This window comes from Agelaius phoeniceus, chromosome 9, assembly GCF_051311805.1.
Source record: "Agelaius phoeniceus isolate bAgePho1 chromosome 9, bAgePho1.hap1, whole genome shotgun sequence".
NCBI lineage: Eukaryota > Metazoa > Chordata > Aves > Passeriformes > Icteridae > Agelaius > Agelaius phoeniceus.
In genome coordinates, this window is record NC_135273.1 from 2,941,640 (window position 1) to 2,969,006 (window position 27,367).

At 43.7% G+C, this 27,367-nt stretch overlaps 1 protein-coding gene across 2 annotated transcripts in view; it reads left to right on the plus strand.

Moving 5' to 3' along the window:
- Positions 1 to 27,367, plus strand: part of ADAM12 (ADAM metallopeptidase domain 12) — a 185,053-nt gene that overhangs the window by 77,401 nt on the left and 80,285 nt on the right. For both annotated transcript variants that reach the window (XM_077182778.1, XM_077182779.1), the window contains exon 4: positions 27,062 to 27,140. In XM_077182778.1, coding sequence (XP_077038893.1) covers positions 27,062 to 27,140 — 79 coding nt within the window. The remainder of the gene's footprint in view (positions 1 to 27,061; positions 27,141 to 27,367) is intronic.

A 27,367-nucleotide genomic window follows, 5' to 3' on the forward strand; every position in this document is an offset into this window, starting at 1 on the left:
TTCTGCATTACTTATAATTGAATAGTGTGTTAACAAGTGAATGGTTGTTTAAGGGGAGAGAAGGAACCTTCTACCCAGGCAGTTTAAGGTTTAATATCTTCTCTCCAACAGAAACAACTCGTTTAACGTTCAAAGAGAGATTTTGGCTTTTTGTCCCCCCTCACTTTACCTCCACAAACCAGATGGCAAATGTCTCACTGAAAGAGCCAGTGCAAACAGAGTCTGCATCTGCCCATCCTCCTGTTGCCCTGCCAGCAAAGGGGAAACAATGTTAAATTTAGGGTCTTGTATCAAACACTTGCAGCTACAATTCCATTTTTTCCCCATTTTGCATTCTCACACGTCATTGAGCCAAGCTACTGACAGCTTTTACTCATTTTGATGTATTGCAGGGAATGAAATGTATTTATTGACATCCTATTTCATGTGGCATCTTCCAACAATGAGCAAGTGTGCCTTTGACTGGTATTTAATATTTTCCTCTGACTAGTATTTGATAGTTTTTCACTTATATGTGCACAGAAATCTCCTCATTTCCAAGGTAATTGTCTGTGATTTGAAAGCAGGATTATCATGTAAATAGATATTTATATTTATATATACACACCTCTAGAAGCCTTGGTGGTGAAGGGGAAATTTTAGAAAGGAAGGATATTGGAACAGCAAGGGTAACATACCAAGAAAGCAAATTAAATTTTGGATTGGATTGTGTTTAGTAAGAGCTGCTGGTTGCACCTCACTTACTTTGTATTGAACAGATTCTAGTTTGATTTACCAATTCTACAACATTTAAACTTCCATATTTAGGGTAGCCAGAAAACAAATCAGATTATTTCTCAGGTTCTTTGCTGCTTGCTTCACCACTGAGAACTTTCCAGAAGAGCATCACACATTGCCTTCAGATTTCTGGGGTTTTTCCTGTCAGCCACTGAGAGTCAAGGCACAGGAAGACTGGAGCATATGGAAAATGCTTCCATATTTCTCCCTGTGAAAACCTACTTGGCATTAATATTATCACATTAAGACTTTGGTTCCTGGCTGATGAGAGGGAAAACAAGGTAATAAATGATGGTTTCAATGAGTTCATGTGGGAAGAGTAGGTGTGCTTTAAAGGACACGTTAAATTATGACAAAACTCTCAACAGTTACAAGAGTTTCTGGTCCAGGTTGGTGGTAAAAATGAGGGGTTTTTTAGAAAGGAAAGATGTTTAAAGAGGAAGGAAAACCAATTAAATATTGAGTTGGATTGTGTTTAGCAAGAGCCAGTGGTTGCACCTCACTTAATTTGTCTTGCACATATAGATATTTTCTTTAACTCTCTATCATTTAACTTCCTCCTTGGTGAATATTGCAGCAGAGAGCTCTGTATTGCAACATGGCTTTAACATGAGTTTAAAATACTTCAGAAACCAGATGAAAAGTATATTGTTAAAATAGGAAATTTGAAAATGACGACTGAGCAGTGGCAGAGCTTCCCTGGGCCTTCATCTGAAAGCACCACTACTATTTTCACACAAGGGTGAGAAGAGGGAAATCAGATGTTTTAGATTACCCTTGAGATAGAAAATAGATGTGATCAGTTCAAAGAACCGGGGGAGATTTTGTTTGCATAAATTGTAGCTGCTCTACATAGTTAACCTTGAAAGCCTTCTGTCAAAGAAATGCTGTTTTGTTAAAGTGGTACCAAGTCTCCTGCTCTGTGATATCTCATTATACAGGAATACTCTGCATTCCTAGGCACTCTAAACACTATTATCTGCTACTTGTCCATTTGAAAAGCGATGCCCAAATTGCTTATGCAAAGGAAATAATGGTGTTTGTGGAGAATTCACATTAATTTAGAGCTAAAGTCCTCACTGGAAGTTAATACATGGACTGGCTGACTCATGGTGTTTTCACAGCAGTGTAATTTAAAGAAATATAGATGTATTTTTTAAAAAAATCAGCTTTTCCTGATGCCTTTTTAAAGTTGCACCACAATCAGCTGATGGATGTGTAGTAATTACAGGCAACATGTACAGCAGTGCTGGAGCAGGATTTCATTAAACCCACAGAGGCAGGAGGACTCTGAGTGGGAGCACCCACCAGATTTATTGCCAGCGATGCTCCTGAGCTCTGTGCTCTCTGCAGAAGGATTCTGGAGCTTCCAGAGGGGCTGGGAGGACACAGGAGTGCAGATCTCACTATGAAAGGCTTTATTTGAAAATCCTGGTGTTCATCAGCATCCACAATCACCTTGGTGTTCTCCAGACCACTGAAATCCTGCTGCAGAATGGGCAGAGCATCCCACAGCCACAATTTCTAACTCAAAAAAAAAAAAAAGCCCTCAGAGCTGCTCAGCCCCTCTGTCTCTCCTTTGCTGCATTCTTACTCAAAGCCAGCAGTGATCTTTATTAAAGCCATTATTGTTTTTTCCTTGGAAAACCCCATCCCTGTGGGATGGTTCCACAGGTGGCCCATTCCAGAAGAGCATCACACATTGCCTTCAGATTTCTGGGGTTTCTCCTGTGCCCTGTCAGCCACTGAGAGTCAAGGCACAGGAAGAATGGAGCATATGGAAAATGCTTCCATATTTCTCCCCATGAAAACCTACTTGGCATTGATATTATCACATTAAGACTTTGATTCCTGGCTGATGAGAGGAAAAACAAGGTAATAAATGATGGCTTCAATGGATTCATCTGGGAAGAGTAGGAAAGTAGGAGCCTTAAATTAAGACAGCAAAGTCCTTTCTCCCTCATCCCACGAAATCCCTTCCAAGTTCAAGTAAGGTGTAGATTATTTGTTTACTTCAAAGTTGCTGGTGGCAGTGCAGAATAACACAGCAGCTGCCAAAAAAAAGCCTGTGGGATCCCACCAGGAGCTGAATCAGAGCATTCCTTGCTGATACTCATTTTTTGCCTTTTCCTGCTTCACTAATCCCTGTTTTATTTAGGATCTCCTGCCCATGGATCTCTGCTCAGCACAATACTGGGTGCTAACAACAATTTGAGCCATGTAATCATCTTTATAAAAGCAAACATGTAATTATATCAAGGAATGAAATCAGGTTTTCTTGGCATGACCTATTTTCCTCCAGCAATGCTAACAAAGATTAGGTTCCAAAACTTCCTTTGGCTTATAATTGTTTTATAGGCCTCAGCCTATTTAAAATGCAAATGTAGAGGGTTTTGTCCTGAATCCAGGTTAAGTTCTGACATTCCCTATAGGGAGAGCAGCTCACAGTGAGAATCCTGCAGGACAAGTACTGCTCCATACAGTGGGGTGGGTGAGCTCTTAAAGGGGGTGACTCTTGCTTTTCTGTCTTCTGCAGCCATCTGATAATGGGGGAAGGGAAAAGGGGGGGATTAGAGATAAAAAATATGCCCTGATATGAAAATAAAGCACATGGAAGCCTTTGTGATGCTGCTTTAAGAAACATTCTTATATCAATGAGGTTTGGGATATTAAACAATAATGGATTTAATAAAACCCCATCTCAATTTCTCTTGCTGTTTGGATTAGACCCATTAACATGGGTTATTTTGTTTGATTTGAAATACAATTTTATTATTATCATTCTGATTTCCCTGTAGCTTTTAGCCTGCTGGGCAGTGCCTGACCAGCTCAGCTGCACCAGCAGCTGCTCCAACTCTGAGCCTTTGGGTATCAGTGACAGAACTCCCATCACTTAACTCCCTTTCAAAATCTCAGGTTCCTAATAGGTGAAGCAAATGGGTGCCATTCAGGCCTAAAAGTGAATGTGTGAGGGAGAGAAAGGCTGGAGTACAGCAAAATGCTGAATTTGGAGGCAGAGAGCACAATGGGCAGCTGAGGAGATCCCTTCAGTGAAGTGCAGGCAGCATCAGATCAGAGCTGGGAGGTGCAGGGACAGGCAAAGCCACTTTCTGTAAAATCATGGCAGAATTCAGAGCTGGAGAAATAGCCCTTAATAATGTAAGGATCCAGGTCTGGCTGCTTTGTGTCTCCTTTGTGCTGCTCATGTCTGCACCTTGCAGAGCACTTGAGAGCCTCATCCTCCTGAAGAATGGGGGATGATTTTAAATGTGCACTGGAAGTGCACAAGATAGGAAATGAGAGTTCTATTTTTCATGTATTTTAGCTGGTAATACTGAATTCCTCTCCAAGTTCTCCTTCAGACAACTAACTGGTATTGAAACCAGCAGTTTGCAGATTATTTTGTTGAAAAATAAGTGATTTTGCAATTATTTTAAAAGTATGTTGAATAAGAATAGTTTTTACATTTGAAAGGAGTCACAATTGTTACTTATCCATAACTCAGCATGTGACTCTGAGCTTTGCCTTTTAATGAAATGGAACAAATATGATGGATAAGAGTGGGGATGTAAAAATGACCTTTTTAGTTGAGGGCTTGTACTCTTATTGTGGCTGAGAACAAACCCATGGCCTTTTGCTGCCAGCTCTTTATCTGTGCTTAAACTGTTCTTCAGTTGTTATTTCTGGCTAAGTAACTTTCTGAAAGTTAATTAATACTAACAGTATTAGTTTAGTTTATTAGTATGAGTTAATTAATACTACTAGTAATTATTACTATTTCAATAGAATAGGATAGTTGTTGAAAATAGTCTAAAACTGCTAAAACATGAACAGCTGTCAGCAAAACACAAGTTTCAGACAAAACCTACATGTCTAACAGGATTACATTGGAGTCTTATTGAAAAGGTAAAATAGAGGCCCTGATTCAGTTCTAGAATTAATTGACAATAGAATGTTGTGTGTTTTTATACAGACAGCAGAAAATGTGGGTTTAGTTCATTACTTAAATAATTTGGAATTCCATACATTAAGATGGATTATGCTTGCTATTTAGGAGTAGTTTTTGTTGTCCCGTTTCCTCCCTCCTGCATCTGTTCTCTCACCTGATAATACAGTTTTGCCCTCTTTCTGAACTCTTAAGAGCAGAACATGTACTAGTCCTGCAGCCTTTCTCTAGTGGGGATGTGGTAATGTATTTTATGTTGCTAATTAATTGTAATCAGGCTAGACTTTTCCACCATGAGAATATGATGGGGTCTTCTGTGGTCAGCTCTAATTTGCCTGTGGATGTAGCCACATTCCCCCTCTGGAAGTCATGTCTGAATTATGTTTCAGTTTTAATTAAGAGTTGGGTTTATCTCTAAGACCTTGCATTAGAAGCCTGGTGAAACCAGATGTGAGACACTTCCCATGGTGAATTCCTGGAGCTGTGTCTGTCCTGCTGCACAGCCCTGGGTGAGATAAACAGGGGAGACCTCCAGGTCCCTCTGCCTCCCCTGCAGTGCTGGGGGTCAGGCCATGACTGCACTTCACAGCTGAGGAAGCCAAGGACTTGCACACATGAAGAGAATTCCAGAAGCTGCTTCATTATAGGAGAGTTAGAGGGAGAACCCAAGGGGTACTTGCTGCTTATTTTTCTCTTTTGTCTCCCTTACTGCTGCCTGCTCTCAAGTGTTACAGCTGCTGAAAGGTGCCTGTGCTCAGCTGGGGCTGGGCTCTTTCTCCAGCAGCACTGACACAACCAGAGCACTCAGCCTCAGGGGAAATACAGGTTGGATAGCAGGAAAAAGTTTTTCACAGAAAGGGTGATAAAGTTCTGGAATGGCTGCCCTGGGAGGTGCTGGAGTCCCCATCCCTGGGTGTGTTTAACAAAGCCTGGATGTGGCACTGGGTGCCAGGGTTGAGTTGAGCTGTTGGGGCTGGGCTGGACTCGATGATCTTGAAGGTCTCTTCCAACCCAGTCATTCTGTAAATTCAGTAAATTATTTCAGATGCTTCTCTTTTAGCCGACCTTTAAATATTAGACTTCTCTTTCCTTTTCTTCATCACCTTAAGGAAGCTCTAGGGCATGTTGCAGGGGTGCTGGATACTTACCCTTGTAAGGGTTAAGCCTGTCCTGCTGCTCCTCAGCCTCAGCAGGGCCTGATATTAGTGCTAAAAGACAGCTCCTTCAATTCCTTCAGCAATCTTCCCCTAAAGCAGCAGAACTTGATCCCCTTCACTCTGTGAGCATCGTGAACTTCAGGGAGCTGGGGGTGCTCAGCCTGCAGGAAAGGAGACTCAGGGCTGCCCTCATCACTCTCACAGCTCCTGAAAGGTGCCTGTGCTCAGCTGGGGCTGGGCTCTGTCTCCAGCAGCACTGACACAACCAGAGCACACAGCCTCAAGGGAAATACAGGTTGGGTATCAGGGAAAAGTTTTTCACAGAAAGGGTGATAAAGTTCTGGAATGGCTGCCCAGGGAGGTGCTGGAGTCCCCATCCCTGGGTGTGTTTAACAAAGCCTGGATGTGGCACTGACTGCCAGGGTTTAGTTAGAGGTGTTGGGGATGGGTTGGACTCAATGATTTTGGAGATCTCTTCCAACCTGGTCATTCTGTGAATTCTGTGGATAAATGCCAGCCTGCAATGTCTCTTATCCTCTGCCTGATTTCCTCTTAGGCCATGGATGGATCCCTTGACAGAGCCTGGCCCCAGGCTGAACTCCCTCCCCTCTCACACTAATGGCCTTTGGGGCACTCTCTGCCTTTCCCTTCCTTTCCTCCTGTTTGCCCTGGCAGTCCCAGTGTGCCATCAGCTGCAGGTTTAAATCCATTTGCAGTGACTCAGCCCTTCACAAGCTCCTGCACTGGGCCCAGCATCACTGAGACACCCACAACAGGAGAGGGTGAACTCCTTAATCCTCTGTGTTTAAGTTATAATGGTTGGCTTGAACTGGTTATGAACATTTGGGAAACCACATGGAAAAAATGCTTTTACCCTGGAAATTGTGTAGCCACTGACACCTCAGAGGACAATTTGGACCACTTTTGTAGGGTAATGATCCTCCCTTGTACTGTAGCACAATTTCTATTGCTCTTCTGCACTGCTTGGCTCAGGATGCTGGAGAGCCTGAACATTTTTGGGATCTCTTGCTGGGATGGAAGCACCTGGTGTTGGCCTGGAGGACACAGACCAGTGAGGAGCTGTAAAAAACCCCACCAGTTTCCTGGTACAACCTCCAGATTTTAAATTCCTGTAACTAAACTGAGAAGATTAGGTTGTGCTTTATATCTAAAGCTTCTGCAGTCTTCTGATTTTCCAGAGCCATAACCCTTGCCTCTTCCAGTTTCTCTCCATATATGAAAATTTCTCCAATTAATTTTCTTGTGTTTCATTCTGCCTACAGTGCAGAAGTTGCTGATATTGGAACTGTAAATACCATGAGGGCTGCAGAGGGACTCTTTCCTGTAGTTACCCCTTCTTTTGTTTTAATGAAGATTTTTGTAGCTATTTCCCAACTCATATGGGGGATAATCAGATGTGAGGCAGAAAAATGTTGATAGTTATGGATGACCAGGAATACCTGAGGGAAGCAGGAGCTGGCCCTGCTTTTGAGATCCTTTCTTTAATGATTTTTTTCAATGAAAGCACTTTTTTTTCTCATCCATAGCTGCTGAATGATTTTGCTCAGTCCTCTGTCTTCATGACAGCAGAGAATGGCACTTGCCCACACTCTCTTCTCTTGGTGTTTGGTTTGCCTTCTTGCCCAGAGGAGCCAGGATCTTCCTCTCTGTCCCTGGATATCAGAGCCACTGCAGTCCAAATTGCACACTTAGGGGTACAGTGATGTTCTGTGGCTGGTTCTTTTGTCTCACAGCTGATTTATTTCTTTGTTAAACGGGCCACAGTGAAGAGTCACACTCTGAGTGTTCCTGTGCACAAAGGAGGTGAAGGACAATTCTGGTTTTTATTCCTGTTTGCTGCCTTTTGGCTTTCAAGATATGGAAACACCTTGGCAGAGAGTGCCCTGAGCAAACCTGGGCTTGCAGAATGCACAAGCCCCAGGTCAGACCTGCACACCTGAGAGCTGCTTCTCTCCTCAAGCACTTGTTTGCCCAACATTTACTTTTACCCAACAATTTTAAAAGAAAAACCACACAACAGAACACTTTAAAGCTTCAGCTGTGTGCTTAAAGATTTTTCTGAAGAGAGCTGGAACTAAGCACGTGGGTTTACTGAAATGAGGGCTGAAATCTCAGCTGGATCCTTGCCATGATTCTGCAGTTTCTATTCAGGCCTGGTAGGCTTTGCCCATTGGGAAGAGGAGGAGAAGTTTGGCTAAACAGGAAAATGAAATTGTCCCCCCCACAAGCCATTGGCAGGAAATAGAGGGAAGAGAGAAAACTTGAAAATAATTTTCATTACAATTTCAATTGCCTGAGCTTCATTTCCTTGTGTGCAGTTCACTGTAGGGATAGTTGATGCCTGTCCCCCTCTGGACAGACCTGATTTACCTCTCCTGTGTATTGTCTGTCCCTGCCTTAGATTGAATCCTGCCTGCTGGAGCACTCCCCTCTACTCCTACTGCAGATAAACCAGATTTGCTGTGATGATTTGAGTGAAATACCCACTCTGATGAAGCCAGCTCAGGGTTTGACTGCAGCAGGGAGGTTTTTATCTTGCGTGGCAGAAAATGCCTGTGTGACCTGTAGCATCATCTGCAGCAGCCAAGTGTGAAATCAGCTGTGCCAGGCAGCTCCTACGCTCTAATGAGGGAATAATTCCTCTGTGGAAATCAAAATATTCATGCTGTGGCACACCTGCTCTTGGAACATTGAGACATCCAGTGGGAAAGGGGATTTGTCAGCCTTTCTCCTTCACTGCTACTCACAGCTGACACTTTACAATAAACCCACAGGAGGTTCAAGGCTCTGTTACAGCAAGAGCTGTGTCTCCAGGAGAGGACAGGATTTCAGAATACAGATGTTTGCAGAGGGATAAAAGGGCTGAGCAGCTCTCTGAGTGCTGCAGCAGGGAGTGCTGACCTGGGCTGGTTTGGTACCTGTGGCAGCTCTTTCAGAGAATCACAGAATGGTTTGGGCTGGAAGGGACTTTAAAGATCATCTATTTACAACCCTCTGTTGTGGGCAGGGACACCTTCCACTAGATCAGCTTTTTCTTCATTTTTAACCCCTGGAATGCCATTTTTTCCCTTTCTCCCCATCTTGGCTGCTTTTTGTTTTAATAGCCATGTTTACATCTATACCACTGGACAGGTATTGTTTCCTTGAGGATTCCTGTTATGTTCTGCACATCTGCAATCCCAGGAGCAGATAATTATGAGGAAGTGGCAAAGCTGAGAAAGAGCAGTGCACATTCCCCATCTCCCTGGTGGCTGAGGGCAGCTGGTCAGACTGGGCTGCAGAGCTTGAATTTCCGTGGCACTGATGCCACGAGCAAAAAGCTTTCCCCCTTCAGCTTTTCCACTGCAGCTCAGCACATGAGTGCTGTGATTTAACAATTTTACATGAATTTGCCTTTTGGATTAATCTTTGACATCTCAAACTTGGTGTTTTAGGGGAAAGCCACGCTTCTGGGGAGTGAATTCGTTCTGCTGTTGCAGTCGAGAAAATAGGCTCATGCCTTTGAGAGGCCAGGAGAGGAATATTCTGGGAAGCAATTTGAGCTGATATTGTTGGGAGGGTAATATTGCCTGACAGATCTGCTGTGACAGCTGAAGATGTGCTGGAGCACAAAATAGAAAAGGCAAAGATTGTTGTTAGGCCAGCGCCAAGATGAAATCCTACTACTTGTGACAGCTGTTGGCAGCATGAAATCACTGTCCCCCAGCTTTGCACAGAGCTGCAGGACTAGAAACTTCAATATCATGTTGGATGTGTGTTTCTGGAGATCTTGTTTGGGGTAATGCTCCCTGACAGCCACTAATTGGTAATGGGAACAAACAGAGAAACAAAACCTCAGAGTGTTTGTGCTGATCCTCTCCCAGGTCACTGCTCACAGGACCCTCACTGGTCACTGCTTCCCTACTGGAAGCATCTGCAGCTCAAAAAGTTCAAAGATTTCTTGTTTCAAAGGGAAAAAAATGGGAAGAGGTATCAGCACAATTAAGCTCAGTGAAATGCAGAGGGAATTTGGGGATTTTGCCTTCTGTCTGTTGGGGTGTAGAGTCAGGAGCCCATGTTGTAGAAACTTTTAACATCTTTAGAACTCTAGATTTCAGCAAGCTTTCAATGAGGGCAATCTCACTGAGAGCTGTGTCCCTGTGCCCTCCCCTCTCCAGACACACTCCTGGCTGTTTTCTTCCCACCCAGGCTTTCCAGGTACTTTTGCTGAGGTTCTGCCACCTTTCCAACTTTTAACCATCAGGAAGCTGGGACAAGCCAAGGAGTCTCTGCTTGGGTCTTGCTGAAGCCTAAAATGCCTTTTTGGCAGAGCTCTCTGTGTCTTGGCAGATCTGGGGCCCTGGAGCTGCAGCCACTCTCCTGTCTCAGTGACACTGTACTTGGAGCCTGTCATCCATCAGAAAGGCCAAGAAGTATTTCCTCTTAGGAGAGGAGATTTCTGGAATTCCAGTGCTGTGATATTTTTTTTTCTTCCCTCACCAGCTACAATTACTGTCTTGCATTGAGTTCAAAACTCAGCTTCATTTGGTTGCTGCCTGATGTTAATTCAAAGAGTCTCTTTTGCATTCTGGTTTTTATTGTTGTATCTCTTTCAGCTGACATGAATCACCATAGCTCAGTAGGAAATGATGAGGTTCTGCTGATCTGCCCTAATATTTATGAAATATTTCTTCCTGTGCATTATCTAATTGTGTTCAAAATATGCCCATGAAACCAAATATCAGTTCATCAGTTGAACTCCTTAAGAGTAAAGTTTTTATCAGATCAAGGTAGAGAAATGAACAGCTGCACTGATGATCATAATCCAAGGAAAACCTCCCCATAGCTCTTGATGGTGGAAAAACCCAATATTTTGAGCTGCAGAGCAAAGCTCTTCTCTTTTGGTGTGTTATGATAAGGAGAACATGTCTCAGGAGGTCATGAAAATTGCATAACACTGCACTTCCCAAAGTGCAGCTGGAATATTCTTCCTGTCTGGAGTGTGACAAACTGGAGCAGACCAAGGGAAATCCAGGACCAAGCAGGTCCAAGGACAGAATCAGGAAATATTTCATTAATGGCATTTAAATCCAAGGCTGTGCCAAAGATTATCATGAAAGCCTCTGCCTTCCCAAAAAGCCATGGCAGGGGACATGTGGTTTATTGCTAAAATGAAAGCCCTGCTTGCAGCTCAAAATGTGAGTCCAATGAGTATGGGTTTTTTGAGGAAACAACAACATCCCATAAAAACTGGTCAGGAATTGGAGAAAAGCATTGTCCAGGTTTTGGCTGGGATAGAGTTAATTTTTCCTTAGTATTCAAAGCACTCAAAGCAGTGGAAGGTTGCTTCAAAGCATTGCTGACACCTGGAAAATACCTACAAATATTAACACAAAAAAAAAAAAAATCTACCCATTTATTTGGTGCTTTTTGCTTTGATTTCCCTTATTTCTGTTTTCCTTTTGTGCCTTTGATTGTTTAGCTGGCTGAGCTGCTGGGCTGCCATCCCTGGGCTGGATGAGCTTTGCATGCAGGAGGTGTCAGGCAGTTTCACTGCACCTCTCTATGCTCTGCCCACTCCAGCACCTCAGCCCTGCTCTGCCTCCTCCCAACGAGGGAATATTGGGAATTTCTGCAGCATCTCCTTCCTGCTCAGCCTGAAAACAAAACAGGGAATTGGCAGAACTGAGGGGGAAAGGGGAGTGTGGCTGGACTGGGTCGATTGCACCATGATATCAGTGTCTAAGCTCAGAGCAGCTCATTTTTTGCAATCTGCACATCAGCCATCAGTTAAAACAAAAAAAAAAACCAAAAACAAAACAAAAAAGCACCAAACAAAAAAAAGAAAATCAATCAAAACCCTTTCCATTATTTCGGACAAGGATCTAATTAAAATCACAAGTCTGGAGGGGAACAGCTCAGGATCCTATTTCACATTTCCCAAATTGTTGCATTCCCTGCTATTTTGTTGGTGGCTCTGATTGTATCATCTGCCCCCTCACCTGCTGGAAGTTTTTTGTTCAATATTATTGAGGTCTCCCTGACAACCTGGCACCTCCCTTCTCTTGTGCTTCCTCTGCAAGCTTTGTGGACCAGGCAGACACAGGAGGGGTAGAAATCCTCCTGCCCCTGGCTGAGCCACCAGCAGAGTTCTGATAAAACCTGATAAAATCTCCTGCTTCTCTGCCATGGAACATTTGTAGGAGAACATCTCTCACCAAATTAAACAGCCTCATTTCCCTGGGAGTATTGACCTGGCTGGAGTGAAAAAACCACCCTTTGTTTTAGGTGTGACATGTTTTATGTCTCTTTTTGGACACTTCTAGAGTGAAAATTCAGCAGTGTGCAAGGAAGCAAAGGGAATTTTTTGGTGTTTGCCATGCACTGGATAATTATATGTTGATTACCTCGAGCCTAAGACAAGGAGAAATGGTTTTAAACCAAAAGAGAAGAGATGTAGATGAGTTGTTGGGAGGGAAATTGTTCCCTGTGAGGGTGGGGAGGGGCTGGGATGGAATTCCCAGAGCAGCTGGGGCTGCCCCTGCATCCCTGGCAGTGCCCAAGGCCAGGCTGGACACTGGGGCTGGGAGCACCTGGGACAGTGGGAGGTGTCCCTGCCATGGCTAGGGTGGAATGGGATGGGATTTAAGGTCCCTTCCAGCCCAAACCATTGTGGGATTCTCTTGTGGTGTCTCAAAGTTTTCTTTTGGAGGGATTTCCTGCAGGCTTTTGTCTCTCTGGTTCACTCTTGTTAAAAGCAATCTCACCTCACCTGATTCTGTCCAACACCAAAACCTGGATGAACGTGTCCTGGCCTGGGTGTACCTCAAATGAAAGAAAGATGATTGTGAGAGGAGACAAAGCCAGAAAGCCTGACCCTGTGGTGTAATGAACCTTTCTGTTGAGATCCCACCTGTCACATTTGCCAGGTTTTCCTCTTGGCTGTGCTGGCACCCCCATGTGTCTGCAGGTTCTGTGGGTTTGGGTTTCTGCAGCTTGCAGTGTGCTGCTCTGGGACCAGCCTGGCCAAGGCACTGCCTTGCCCTCCTGTCAGCAGCAGGAGACAAATTACAAATTTAAGGAATAGGATCACACAGCTTCAACTTTTCCATGCTGCAGTCTCGGCTTGAGCCTGTTGGCAGAGCTTTCACCCTGCTGAATTCCTTGGTGATGAGTGTTGTTTCTTTGAGTGATGTGTGCAGGCAGGGGAACATTTCTACATCACTGCCCAAACTTCCTAAAACATACTTAAATAATTTACATAAAATCCAAATCTGCGTGTGAAATACCCTCATGACTCAAGGGTTTATTCACAGTGAATCCATTCCCTGAGTGGGAGGAAACCTAAACTGTCTTGGATAAAATGGCCTTTATAAAATATAGATCCATTTCCTAATATTTATGTCAGATGCTTCTCATTATGGGTTTTTTCTTCTTTCTTATTTCAGTCTGAAACTGCCTCAGCAACCCCTTGCTAGCACTGCTTGATGTGGATGTTAACACTAAATCAGGAGAGTTTCTTCTGTGTCTGTCTCATTAAATATTATCTCTCTGATTTGCCAGGCTGGGTTACAATAGGGACATTAAAAAGGCATGTGTCTCTAATTGCTTTTTAATGCCACTGCTATTTATAGGTGATCTGAGTTTCAAAGTAACATGGAAAGTCATGTAAAAACATCGAGCTCTTGGTGATAAGGGGGTGCCAAGGAAAATTGATGACACATGAAGTTAATGAATTCAAGCAGTGTTAGCGATGCTGGGATGAAGAAGATTCCTGTGTGCAGGGTGTGGTGGTTGTGCCAGTCAAACTTGGGGTTGTACTAAATTCTGCAACCTGAGAAGCAGCAAAACCCCATCAGTTTTATAGTTCTGTATAAGCATTATTAACAAGAGTCATAGCAGTTCCAGGTATGACAGACATAGCCTGATCCATGAATAACAGAATAAAAAAAAAGTTAATTCAGTTCTGTGTGGAAATACAACCCTACATTTATCCAGCAATCCTAATTTTCACTTGTGCATGACACAGTTCCCACTGCAGAGCAAGCCCAGCTAGCTCAGAAATCTCCTGAAGGGTTTTACATCACTAAAAACTTTAAATGCATCACTTAAACCTGAGCTGGGGCAGGGGGGCTCTCCAGAATCCTCTTGAACAGTTTCCAAAATACTTGTTTCTTCACACAGTTACACAAAACAAAGCAAAGGCTGCCAGGATTTCTCAGGTCAGCAGTAGTAGCATAAACTTGCTTCATTTAAGTGTGAATAAATCTGTGTGATGTATGAGGATGGGGCACCAGGTGCATATATTTCATAGAGAAACAGTTAAATATAAGTAGTAAATAAAATTCTGAAGGGATTTTTTGTGTGTCCAACTTGCCCAAGTGCTTTAGAGAAGACTCATTTTCAGGGAGTGGTTACCCAAGAGTCTGTAGCTCCCTCTGAATTGGCAATTCTTTTTTAGGACTGTTTAATGTATGTGAAAATGCATATAGGACTCCAAGGTTATATATATGGATATATTAGTGTGTGTGCACGTCTAATTTCTGCACATTTGACTCACATCTGGGTGTATGAATAGTTTGCCTATAATCCTGTGGAACTTCATGTTCTGGCAGATGAGTCTATATTAATTCCTGAAACCCTGAGCAACAATGGAATTACTTTGCAGTGTTAGGGGGGAAAACATTACAATAAAAATGAAGCATACTTTTAATTATCTGTAGTCATTTGGATGAAATCTATAATGAGCTTGATAAATGCTGATGCTCTAGGCATCAATTTTTCAAATGACAGTAGAACCAGAAATATCTGGGAAGGCATTGTTAGCTCAGACTGCACAATATTTTTGAGGTCTTGGTTAGTAGGAATAATTAAAATGACTTATGTAAGATAAGTGTCATATCTCTGTCAGCAACTAAATGTTAAATGTTATTATAAACTAATTACTTCCTGGAATTGAAAAGAAAATTATAATTTTGTGTCTTAACCACTAAAAGATGGTGTCTGATCCTTCTCTCACTAAACCAGTGACTTCTTCAGTGCAGACTCAGAGTGGGTGAGGAGCGAGTTTGGACCAAAAACCACTGCAGAGAGGAGTCAGAATCTGCTTTGCCATGAATCAGCTCCTAAATGAGCACAAGGTGGAGGAGCTGGGGCTGTGGGGTTTCTCTCTGTGTGGTAGGAGGAGGAGGAGGGATGGTGGCTCAGCCCTCTGCTGTCCTTCCCTCCTTCCCACGTCCATCTGCTCGGCCGTGGCTCAGCTCCCCAAGCCACAGGCACTGCCCTGGTGCTCCCCTGCAGTCATTTGCTGTTGGATTGATGGCTTTAATTTGCTCATCAAGGGCTCTGACACATGGCAGAGTCAAGGCATTAGATTCAGGGGAAGTGCAGAGCAGAGAGAGAGGTGAAAAAGCAAAGAAAGACGTTAAAAAACTGATTTAGCCTTCCTGATTTCACTGGTTATTCTTCCTCTGCTGCCTGGGAAACACCAGCATGGAGCCTGAGCTGGCAGCAGGGGTAGTGAGCAGAGTCACCTCCTTTAGAGGCCCCACTGATGCCACATCTTGTGGAGCTGGGCACTGACAGGTGCCAGCCTCACACCCTGCTGTGGTACCCACAGGTTTCAGGCTTGTTAAAGAAAAGCACCAGCGTGGTTGTGTTGCTTTTTGTGTTTTTATGTTTTTCTGTTGCTTTGGTTTTTTATGTACCAAGGAAAAATGTTTCTCCTGTTGAGTAATAAACCTCAGCATGCAAGAGGTGATGAAAGAGGCTTGGAGGGAATGATTCAGGGAAAAGGAGAGATGATGGAGAAAGATTAAAGCAAAATGCAGGGCATGTAGGAACATAATTAATGGCCAAGAAAGAGAAAGGAAGGAGGAATATTTCAGCCCCCATCCTTTCAGCTGCCTTCACCCTACAAACTCACTCATTGCTTGGAAGCTCAGGCCCATGGTTTTGTTTTGAATCACTTCATCCTAATTTTAAGTCTTATCTGGAAGCAGAGTTAGTTGTAAATGAGCCATCATCCCCTGAGAGAATAGCCTGATGTTATTTGAAATATCCTGCAGGCTTTCCCAGGACACCACAGTGCCATATCCCAGCAGCTGCTCAGAGTTTGGGATGTGTTCAGGGGCTGAGGGTGAGGACAACCCCTGTCTTTGAGGATGTGCTTTAAAAAGTGGTTCAGGTGTCATCAAGTGACACCTGTGTGCAAGAAATGTGTGCAAGAGATGTGTGCAAGAGATGTGCTGCTGGCAGAGCCAGAGAGCAGCTGTGGGGTTTTGGATGGGAGTGGTGCTGACAGGGGTCCCACACAGGAAAGAACAACCCTTCTGCTCTAGAAAACCCCATGAGCACTCCCAGGCAGCTCCAAACAAACCCACCCAGGCTCCTGACACACTGGGGATGTTCCTGGCTGGTTTCCTGCCCCACTGAACTTGGGTTTTGTGCTGGGCACTGAAATCAAAGCCTTCTCCAGGGGAGCAGCCTCCAGAGCTGCAGCCTGGTCGTGCTGCCAAATTAATTGATCTTCATGGAAGTCACTGCTTTAATTGGGGAGGAAGAGTGGCAGGAGACACTGAGAACCCCCTTGTGAGCTTGTGTTTCATCTCAGCTTCCACCCTGCATTGATCCCTGGCTCACAGAGGACTCAGAGGCAGAGCAGGAGCAGGATTTTGGGGAGATGTAGAATGTTCCTCCTCTTAATGAGTTATGTCCTTAGTACTGGCCACTGGGGGAGACAGAATACAGGACTGGGTACACCTTTGGATTGACAAGCTGCCATTCATTTTAGGGCTTTTGCACCTACTGAGTTTTAAGGCAGATTTACAGGCTTGGGGTTTAAACACAGATTTAAACACAGAGATCTCCTTGGGATTTAAACACAGATTTAAACACAGAAATCTCCTTGGGATTTAAACACAGATTCAAACACAGAGATCTCCTTGGGATTTAAACACAGATTTAAACACAGAGATCTCCTTGGGATTTAAACACAAACACAGAGCTCTCCTTAGGATCTCTGCCCTCTTCACCCAGCCTTTTATAAGGTTAGTGAGAGGCACACTGAGGCACAGGGCAAAATAAAGATACATCTCTGGAAATCCATGATTCTGCAAGTGAAATGTGAGCACAGCCTGCCTAGAGCAAATGGTTCATGCTGGTGGCAAGGAGGAAATTGTGGGTTTAGTTAAAAACAAAAATACGATTTCATGTTTTGACAAATTGGCAGAAATGGCAATAAAACTTCTCTAAAATTAAAAATGCAAATGCAAGCCTAGAGGCACAAACTCCAAAGCAAGAATAAGGTACAAAAAGGATGTAATTGTTGGTTGGAGTCTAAGGATAAACTTAGGCTCAGTGACTTTTCATTACTGTAGGAGCTTGGCTTCCTAAAAGTATTGCAGATGCTTGCAATAACCTTTTGTAATCCCTCAGCTCTGTTTGCATTTTGTTGTATTTTAATAAGTTCTGATTTTTCATTGGACTTACTTAAATTTCTATGTTTATAAATTTTCCATGTTAAGAGCAGTTTTCTTGGATCTTTCAAGCAGAATTCCGTAGCAGTCTGAAAATGTTCAGCTGCAAGTACACTCAGACAGTTTGCCCAGTGACATCTGTTCAGCAGCATAATTTCACTCAGCTACGAGTGACATATTTTAATTAACTGAGACATTTCAAATAGAATTTGACAGCTTTCCAGCCCAGTATCTCCAAACTTACTACTTACTGAAAATGTGCCATCCTAGGAGTGCTACAGGGCCTAGGAAGAATGTTTTAGTTTTATGAAAGGCAGTGCTGGGATGTTGGAAAATAATGCATTTAAAAGATCATGCCTGCCACTTGTTGTGGATTTTTTGGGTTTTTTTTTTGTTTGTTTGTTTTGGTTTGGTTTTTTGTTTGTTTGTTTGGTTTTTTTTTAAAGTTGGGATTAAATGTTTGAGATGGTATTTTCTTGTTTGGATCCAGATGTTTATTAGTTTTTATTTATATTATAGTTTCACAAACTGTGAGTTCTATAGTAATTTACTCTAAAAAGTTAAAAATTGAGTTGTATCTCTTTTTTTATAAGGCTTTTTAAGGATAAACTGTCTAATTAAGAAATTGCACTTAAATTATTTTTACTTTGAACTTAGTAACTAATACACAAGTAGTCAATAACTAACTACTTGTGTTCTGCACAATGCAGATTTTTTTATTTAATTACACAATACTGCCTAAACTCATGGAGAAGAAGGTGAAGATAAAGAAGGACTAGTCTCTGCTTTAAAACTTTTATTGTGTTTTATATATATTGCTGTATTTTAAAACTTTAAACTCTGCATTTTACACTGTGTGATATTACACATTTCTATTCAAGCTACACACTCATAATGTTAGTTTTATTATTCAATTTTGGAAGTTTTCTCGATGGCTTCAGGTTAAGTGTAGTGGGTTTTGGGGGGGTCAGTGTTTGTCAGTAAAAGTGTAAAATTCTCAGTACCCAGGGTTCCAGCAACCTGTGATGTTTGTGCCTGTGAGCTCCTGAAGCATCTCAGTGATCCTGGGGAGCCTTTCAAGCCTTGGTTTTATCCAGGGCTCCCTGCACCTGCAGCTCCAGCTCTGGACTGGGCAGGCAAGATCAGAATGTCCCAAAAAGCTCTTAGGTTATCCTGCACAGGTTTTAGTGGAAGCACAACGCTGGGAAGCGTGCTTCCCATCAGCAGCCACAGCACTGCCGTGTGAGGGGCAGATCCTGGAGGGAAGGCCTTCCAGAAGCTTCCAGGAAGCTCCAGAGCAGTGTCAGTCTTTGGTCCAGCCCAGGCCAACCCAGAATTCTCACACAGGCTGGTCTGGGCCCAGCCTGCAGGGTGGCAGAGCCCATTCCTGCTGCCTCCTGCCACAGACGCTGCAGAGGAGCAGGAGTTCAGTGGTTATTTCACTTTTGGCACATTGCTGCAGGGTTCCACTGCAGCCATTTCCATGACCTGAAATTGAAACCACTCAGTGCAGCTCGAGCAGTAAAGTCTCCCCAAAGCAGGCAGCCCACAGGCTTTGCCTGAATGTACAGAATTGTGTTTTCCCTTCAAAAATCCATTAGCCAGTAAGCACCAGCACCTCTCTATTGCTGACAGTTTGTGGCTTGTGTTATTCTGGAGCCTTTCCTGAAGTGTTTGCTTTTCATGGCACCCAGCCCAGCTGACCCAGTGACAGGATTTCTGTTCATCCAGCACACAGGGAATCTCAGGGAGCTGATCCGAAATATTCCTCACAAGAACAGCCCCAAGAGAGGTGCTGTAAGCTCTGGGATATCAGAACTGGACAGTGAGAAGCAGTCAGGAGGTCTTTGAGGTTAACATGGGAATGTTGGGACTCCATTTGTGAGTTTGGCTTCTGGGATGTGTGAGGTTGATCAGCTCCACTCAAGTCCATGGAGGAGCTGCCATTCCCTTTCCTGCTGAAGTTTTGCTGTGTGGAGACACAGGGAACCTTCCTGGTCTTCTTTGATTCCTTCACATGTTCCCTGGGTGTTGTTTCTTCCCTCAATGCCCATCTCAGGTGTAGGGTCACCTAAACCCATCCCATTAGGGACACCCTGGACATCTTGACCAAGTTTAAACCATTTTAGGGAAATAACTCGTTACTCATCTGCTTTGTTGGAAAAGTGTTATTTATCTTCTTTATGCTTTCCCCACACACTGGTTAGCAGTAGTCTCTTCATTAACATTTTGGAATTAGAGTGATGAATAAATGCTGGAGTTTTGGCAGGTAAATGCTGACAGAAATGTGACAGTGAGTGATGGAAGTGGGGTGTGCACTGAGGGCCCAGAACAGCACGGGAGGCCACCAACGTGCTGGATTTCATTTCAATCTTTGCCCATTGAAATCTGGGGAGGTGAAGCTCATGGATTATTTGCCCAGCAGCCAGGGAAGCAGAAATCTCTCAATCACTGGGTGATGGCCAGCCTGGGAGCTGTGTTCCTGCTCAGGTCTGTTGGCTCAGGCTGTTGGGTTTTCTGCATGCTGCCTCCACATGCAGTGACAAGTTATGAGCACTGGGTGCTTGGGGGCTTTGAAAGAAGGATTTATCCCTCTTCTCTCCTGTTCCCAGCAGGCCAGGGAGCAGCTAAGTGTGGAAGTGCCTGTTCCCACACCCTGTCCAGGGATCACCCAGAACATGGATCTCACCTGCAGCATGTGTTTGTCAGAACTGGCTCTCAGTGTGCCAGGCACTGCTCCACCCACTCCAGGGGATATAGCTTAACATGGACTCCAATAGGCACAGGGTTATATGGATTTCTGCATCAAAAGGACTGGGTGCCAGCACAAAGACATATTTTCCAAATCTAGTGTATGATCTACTCCAATTGTCTATCTCCAGGCCATGTGAAATAGGCTGCAGGCTCCTACCATAGAGTTACTATTGAAACCTGGGATGCTTGGTTGGTTTCCCAGCTATTATAGTTTTATTTTACTCCCTTCTTTGCCTCTGAATTGTTGTGCTAATAAAGCCCACGAATTTCAATCTCTCAGGTTCTTCAATTATGACATTGCAGCCCCTCTGTGGCAGCACGCTAGAGTGTGGCAGATAGGATATTATGAAGTGGAGACATTCAATGGGAAAATGTCCAAAAGCAGTTCAAATCACTTAAGATAATTAAACAAGGGAAAGAATGTGGTGTGTTTAGAGAATATGAGATGGTTTTGTGAATAGAATGGTGTTAGGTACCCGTGCATGAGAAACTCATTACCCATGCTGAACTCATTTTTTACATTGTAATGAGAAAGAAGAATTGAAAAACACCTCTGTGAACATCACCTTTGTGGGTGCTTGCACTGAGACCACCACAGCAGAGGCAGCAGGTTCAACAGACTTGTTTATTCCTCTGGATGTACCTGGGAAAAAATGCAGCAATTGAGGAAATAACAACTAATTTCAGTGTAAAGGTCAAAATGACCCGAATTGAGATACTTAAGAATTAATGGAGTAGGCTGGTGTCAGCAGGCAGAATAAATGACATTTTTTATAACTGCCTGTTCACCATGCTGCTTCAGGCTCTTCACCTCCCCCAGATGCAGGAAAGGTTTCAAATGCATTGCCAGAGGGGTTTTAATAAGAGTTTGTATAACAGAGTGAGGCAGTGCTTGAGTGGGGAGAAAACAGGCACTTGAGCATTGGGAAAAAACTCTGAGTGAGGGCCAGGGGTGTGTGTGACAGCATCCCTGAGGGGAAGGGAGGAGCACAGCCACACCTGAGCCAGCCCTGCACCACCTCTGTGGCCCTGACTGCCATCCTTTACAAAGGAACAGGGATATTCAATGTTCTCCCTAAAACAGCAGTTCCTGCAGCAGAGGGACTGCACAGAGCTGTGAATCAAAGGCAAGGGGAAGCAGAAGATCAGCCTTCAGAGCACACAGAGTGTTCTGTTCCTCTCCAGAGGTCAGTGGGGCACAGCACCTTGTCTCCACTACTGAGAAACCAGGTAACCAAAGGGGGGCATCCCTGTGATGCTGGAGCCCAGGGTCTGCTCCTGCTGAGATGATTGATGCTGGGATTTTTCCTGAGTAGCACTGACATGAGGAATGCACAGTTCTTGTCTTTTTTTACAGCCTGATATTCTGTACTTGGTGCCTGGATGGCTGAAGGACAATTGGATAATAATCTGCACCTTTTTGTGCATTAATAATAATAATAATAATAATCTGCATTTACATCACTGTGTAAATGACAGATCTACCAAGAAGGAAAGCACTTGTCTCAGCTGGTGAAAGAAGTGGGCTGGGAAGCACTAGAAAGGCTGGATTTTGGGAAATGCATCATGACAGTAACACCTGTTGGAATGCAAAGTGACCTCCCCTGGAAGGTGGTGGGATCAGAACTGCTCCTGATGTTTGCAGCTCCATGGGGCAGAGCCTGGTTTGATCCATGGCACACTTGCTATGATCCACTGGGTTTTTTCCATCTCTGACTCCTGTGACTGTCTGTCTGACTTTCCCTGGGTGATGAAATATCATTATAACCTTTTGAAATAATATATCGGTGCCTGGAGAGCAGAGACTGATTTTCCCATTTGCAAGTGAGAGGCAGTGTGTTAAATTACCACTCCTGTCATTAAATGGATTGAGGGGAAAAAATCTGATGTGCTTGTACCAGGACACTTTTCCCCTCCCCAAACAAACCACCTCAGATTTCACCTTGTGGGGGGCCAGGAAGGTGAGGATGAGAAGTTTAAATGAAATTCATCATGTTCTCTGAGGCTTAGGTTGCTTGCTTGACACCTGAAAATGTTTCAGCAAGTCTGACATGGAAGCTTTCTGCTGATTTACAGAGGATGAGGGAGCCTGTGCTGTGTCTGTCAGAGATCAGGAGGCATAAAATTTATCTTTCTGGGCCATGGAAGCTTCTACTTGTTCATTTGGCTCTGGGAAATTTGATCCTGAACAGCCTGGTCGGGTGGAAGGTGTCTGTGCCCATGGCAGGGGGTGGAACTGGATGGGCTTTACAGTCCCTTCCTTCCCAAAGCACCCTGTGATTCTGTGAAGTGTGGAAAAATCACTGTGCTGATAAACACAGTGACCAAGTGTGTGAGTGATTGTGCTCAAGAATTGCACTCTGCATCTTTGAGGCATCAGTGAGAAAGTTGTGATGTTGTTCCAGCTGATTTTTATAAATCACATCAAGCAGCTGATGCAGTTCTTCAGAGCATTTGTTTCTGTCTTTCATGCAGGGCAAAGTATTGATAATCATCTGGTACTGCTGAGCATTGTAGCTGGCAACATTTGAAACTCCAGACATGGTGATGAATTGCTCTATGATATATTAATGTTATTTTGATCCCTGCTCTTTCAGAATTACATTGATCCAATTAGGTTAAGTAGCTTGCCATCTAAATTAATTTACTTTCCTCTATTAATCTCCTTTACTCTGGGTCAAAACCAGAAATGTAAATCAATCCATTGTATTGCATATCTTTGGGGGGTGGGAGGGTAATTAAATTACCTGATAGATACATATGCTGGATTGATTGTTTGCTGTGTTGAACATTATTGCCATAATTGGAAAGTGAAGTGGTGCACACTCAGTAGTGGAATTTGAGTGCTTGTAACAGTTAATTTTCATAACCTGTCAAGAAATGCCTTGCTGTCCCTGGGTACCAACCCAGTGTGGTGGTGTTCACAGGGGTCCCAGGACAAGGGAAGAGATGAGAATCTTGACTCCATGTTTCAGAAGGCTGATTTATTATTTTATGATATAATAATAATTTCATTATTTATATAATTTATATTATATTTACAATTATGATAAAAATGTTTACATTTTTAAAATTATTATAAATATTAATTAATTATTATAAATTTTAAAATTAAAAATTATTAAATATTTTATATAATATTATATTTATAATATTTATAATATTTTATGACATAATAATATATTATATTAAAAGAAAATTATATATTAAGACTATACTAAAAGCATAGAAGAAAGGATTTCATCAGGAGGCTTGAAAGGAATAAAAAGGAATGGAATGGAATGATAATAAAATCTTGTGACTGACCAGAGAGTCCAAGACAGCTGGACTGTGATTGGCCATTAATTAGAAACAACCACATGAGACCAATCAAAGATGCACCTGATGCATTCCACAGCAGCAGATAATTCTTGTTTTTCTTTTCCCCTGAGGCTTCTCAGCTTCTCAGGAGAAAAAATCCTAGCAAAAGGATTTTTCATAAAATATGTCCGTGACAACCCTACACACCCAGCTATGCAGATTTTAGGATATTGGACATTTTGCAAGTGGGGATAAAAGCTCCTTCCTCTGCCAGGAGCTCTTGGACTCCGTGGCAGCCTCTCAGAGGTGCTCCCCCTGTGGCTGTGGGGAAAGCCTTTCCCTGCTCAGCCTCAGGCTGGCACACAGGGCAGGGCCAGCAGAGCAGGTGTCCCAGCCCTGATGTCTGAGGTACCAACTGAAGGAGGGCTGGTGCAGAACCCTGCAAAGTTCTCCTCTTTTCCCAGTGCCTTGTGAAATTTCCGTGGTTTGATAGCCTGGAATCACAGAATGGTTTGGGTTGGGAGGGGCCTTAAATCCCATCCAGTGCCATGGGCAGGAACACCTCCCCCTGTCCCAGGTGCTCCCAGCCCCAGTGTCCAGCCTGGCCTTGGGCACTGCCAGGGATCCAGGGGCAGCCCCAGCTCTGTGTCCCACACTGGGACATTCCTTTGCTTCCCTTGGGTCAGTCCCAACAGTGGGATTCCATCATATTGGTGCTCTCACCAGTGTTTTACAGCTCACACTTGGAATTCTTCCTTTCAGCCAGTATTTTCAGGGTCTATATCAAACTTTCATCCTGACAGGGACATTGCTGACACCAGGAATTTGTTTACCTGCTACATTTCCTCACTTTAGTGGGAAGAACTGTCCATGGAGGACTGAAACAAAAATAAAGCTCTGATGTGAGGAATGAGATCCAATCCAGTGGCTGGGAACTGAATGTTGGCACAGTTAATACAGATACAAAGTGCAGTGGGTTTAGGTTGGGCTTGGTTAAAATCCTGCCAGGTTTGTGATAGCTTCATCTTCATGGGAGATGAAGGCAAGGGCTCTTTACAGTGGGAAACTGGATCTGGTTCCTTCCCTGTCATTGTAGCAGAAGATAAATTTAGGTCAGATGACCCCTGTAATGGGGCAGGGCAGGCTGGTGATCACAAATCCCTTCTGGTGTTCAAACCTATGGATCTATGAAGTATTTTCTAAATCTGTGCCTCAGAGCAGAATGAACAGCAGCAGAAAGGTCACCTTTATCATCATTGCTGTCAAACACCTTGGAAACAGCAGAGCACAAAGCAAGTTGCTCAATCACTTTGCCCTTCTGCTACATCTGTTACCTGTACCTGTACTTTTGTCCCATTAAATGAAACTCACTCCCCTGTCCTGGATGGAATCCCATTTCCAAAAGCTGCACAGTGAAACTCTGTTGGCTTCAGCAACAGGATCTTGCCTTTACAAAGGCAATTAATGCCTGCCAAGTGCAGAAGTGAGCAGTGTTAGATAAATAATGATAATTATGAAAGCAGCTGCTCTTTGTCATAATGAGACAGTAGGAAACAGAGAGGGACTTTTTGCAAGAGTGTGTGGTGACAGGACAAGGGGAGTGGCTCCCAACTGACACTGGGTGGATTTGGATGGGATTTTGGGCAGGAATTGTTCCCTGGCAGGGTGGGCAGCCCTGGCACAGGTGCCCAGAGCAGCTGGGGCTGCCCCTGCATCCCTGGCAGTGCCCAGGGGATGTTGGATGGAGCAGCCTGGCACAGGGGAAGGTGTCCCTGCCCATGGCAGGGGTGGCACTGGCACATCTCAAAGGTCTCTTCCGACCCAAACCACTCCATGAGTGTTGGTACAGCCCCCTGTGCTCCTGGCAGGGTTTGTGGGGGCTGCAGGCACAAGAGGTGAGGTCACCACTGCAGCCAAGTGTCCTTGGAGGCCCCACGGGTGTCCCTGTGGAGCTGCTTGGTGGGATTTATTATTGTGCATCTAAATCAACACGAGGTGTTTGGTTGGGCACCCAAATCCTGCTGTGGGTGTGGTGCTTGCCTGAGATCCAGTTCCTACAAACCCACCAAATGCTGCAGTGTTTTAACATCCCATATCTATTAATTAATATGGTAATATTTCCCACAAGCTGAAAAATTTAAAAGTTAAATGTGAGAATCTCTGCTTGAGTGCTCACTATAATGTGTTGGGGCTTCATTTTTTTGCCTTGCCACTTCCATATTTTCTTTTTTTCCTTTTTTTCTTGTTTTTGGTCTTGTTTAATTCTTTTTTTTTCCCACCTCAAGATAGAGGCTGGGCTTTCTTTTTCTTTTAAAGCTGGTTTTTCTCCACAGTAAGTGTTTGTAGAGCTCCTAGCACAACCAGATCCTGATGGAGCCACTGGATATTAATGTGCTGCAAATTAATCAGTAATGAAAATTAAATGTGTGTTTATGCTCCAGTTATAATGTTTATACAAACACAAGAAGTATGTACCCCAACTGTGTAATGGTTCCCACCACAATATTTGCAAAGATGCAGCATTAACCAGCTTTAAATAAAAGAAAGTGCCTGGTTTGTTCAAATGAAGAACCCAAGGGAGAAACACCTCTTAGAAGTGGAACAGAATGAACATTGTGAAACACAGAGCCAGGGATTTTCAATATTCTGCACTCTCCAGTTTTCTGAAGGTGATGGTGGCGTTTATCTCTTGGCTCCTTCTGTATTGTGCTTTTGCAGCTCACCAGAAATTTTGTCAAAACTCAAGGGTGTTTGTGATGAGGAGCACAACTCAAGACCTGCGTTAGGAGTAAATGTGAATGAGTGTTCCTCCTTCTGGCTGTCAGAAATGCTCTTTAGATAAGGAGTTGAAAACAGATCAATAGCAACACCTTTTTTTTTTTCTTTTTTAAAGAGGCAGATGCCTGAGATGAGTTCCCTACAAAAAGTGAAGTTTCTGTGGTTGTCACACACATGCCCCTCCCTGGAGGTTCCTGGAAAATGACAATTGCAAGTCCAAAGTTTTTATCTCCTTGCCAAAGGCAGGAGGGGAAGTGTGGAGAGAATGGGAACAAACTGCCTCGTCCCACACATGATCTTGCACAGCCTCCTGTGGAATCGTTATATTTCCATTTGTGAATATCCCTTCAGATGAGCAGGGTAAATCCAGTGCTGTAAATTCTGTGCTGTTCATGCAGTGTTTCCCTGGAGTGTCAATAGGAGGAGTTTGTTTCACTCACCAAGTGCTAAATTTGTCTTTGGGTGGTCACTTGCTGATGAATACAACAGATTAGATGAAAAATAAGGAACACAGGGAAAACATTATCCTTTTCTACAAACCACCATTACTTAACAGTACTCTAAACCCCAGATCTCCCTAGATTTAACCTAAAATGTGTTGAAAACTACATGGAAGATTCAGCACTGAAATGTGCTGGCACAGAGTCCTCATTTGGAAAAGAAAACAGTCTGGAAACTTGTAGTCTATTCACAATTACCACAGGAAGTGTTCGTGTCCTGCAGCTTCAATATTTGGAGTTCCATTTTCCCTTATTCCCCGGAGCCATTGAATCCTTAATGCCTGCCTTTGATCCTTATCTCAAACAGAACCACTGAAGGATAAAATTCAAGGTGAGGTGGCCTCAATGTTCCCTGTGCTCTGTTTTTTGCAGGGGCCTGCTGGCCAGAGGATTCACAGAGACCCATTACCTGCAGGATGGCACTGACGTGGTTCTCACACGCAATCTCACGGTAAGGCTGGGCTGTCCTGGGCAATTCATCCTTCAAATCCAAAATATCCTCTGCCAGGATCTGAGCCCTGGCATGAAACAGCTCAACATGTGGCTTTTTTTGTTTTGGGTTTTTTTTACTGTTGCCTTCAGTGTCTTTGTGACTGCTCTGATCCTACACATGAATTTTTAGAGGCAGCCTTTGAAGGCGAGCTCTGGGGTGAACCACGTGGCTTTTAACATTTGTGA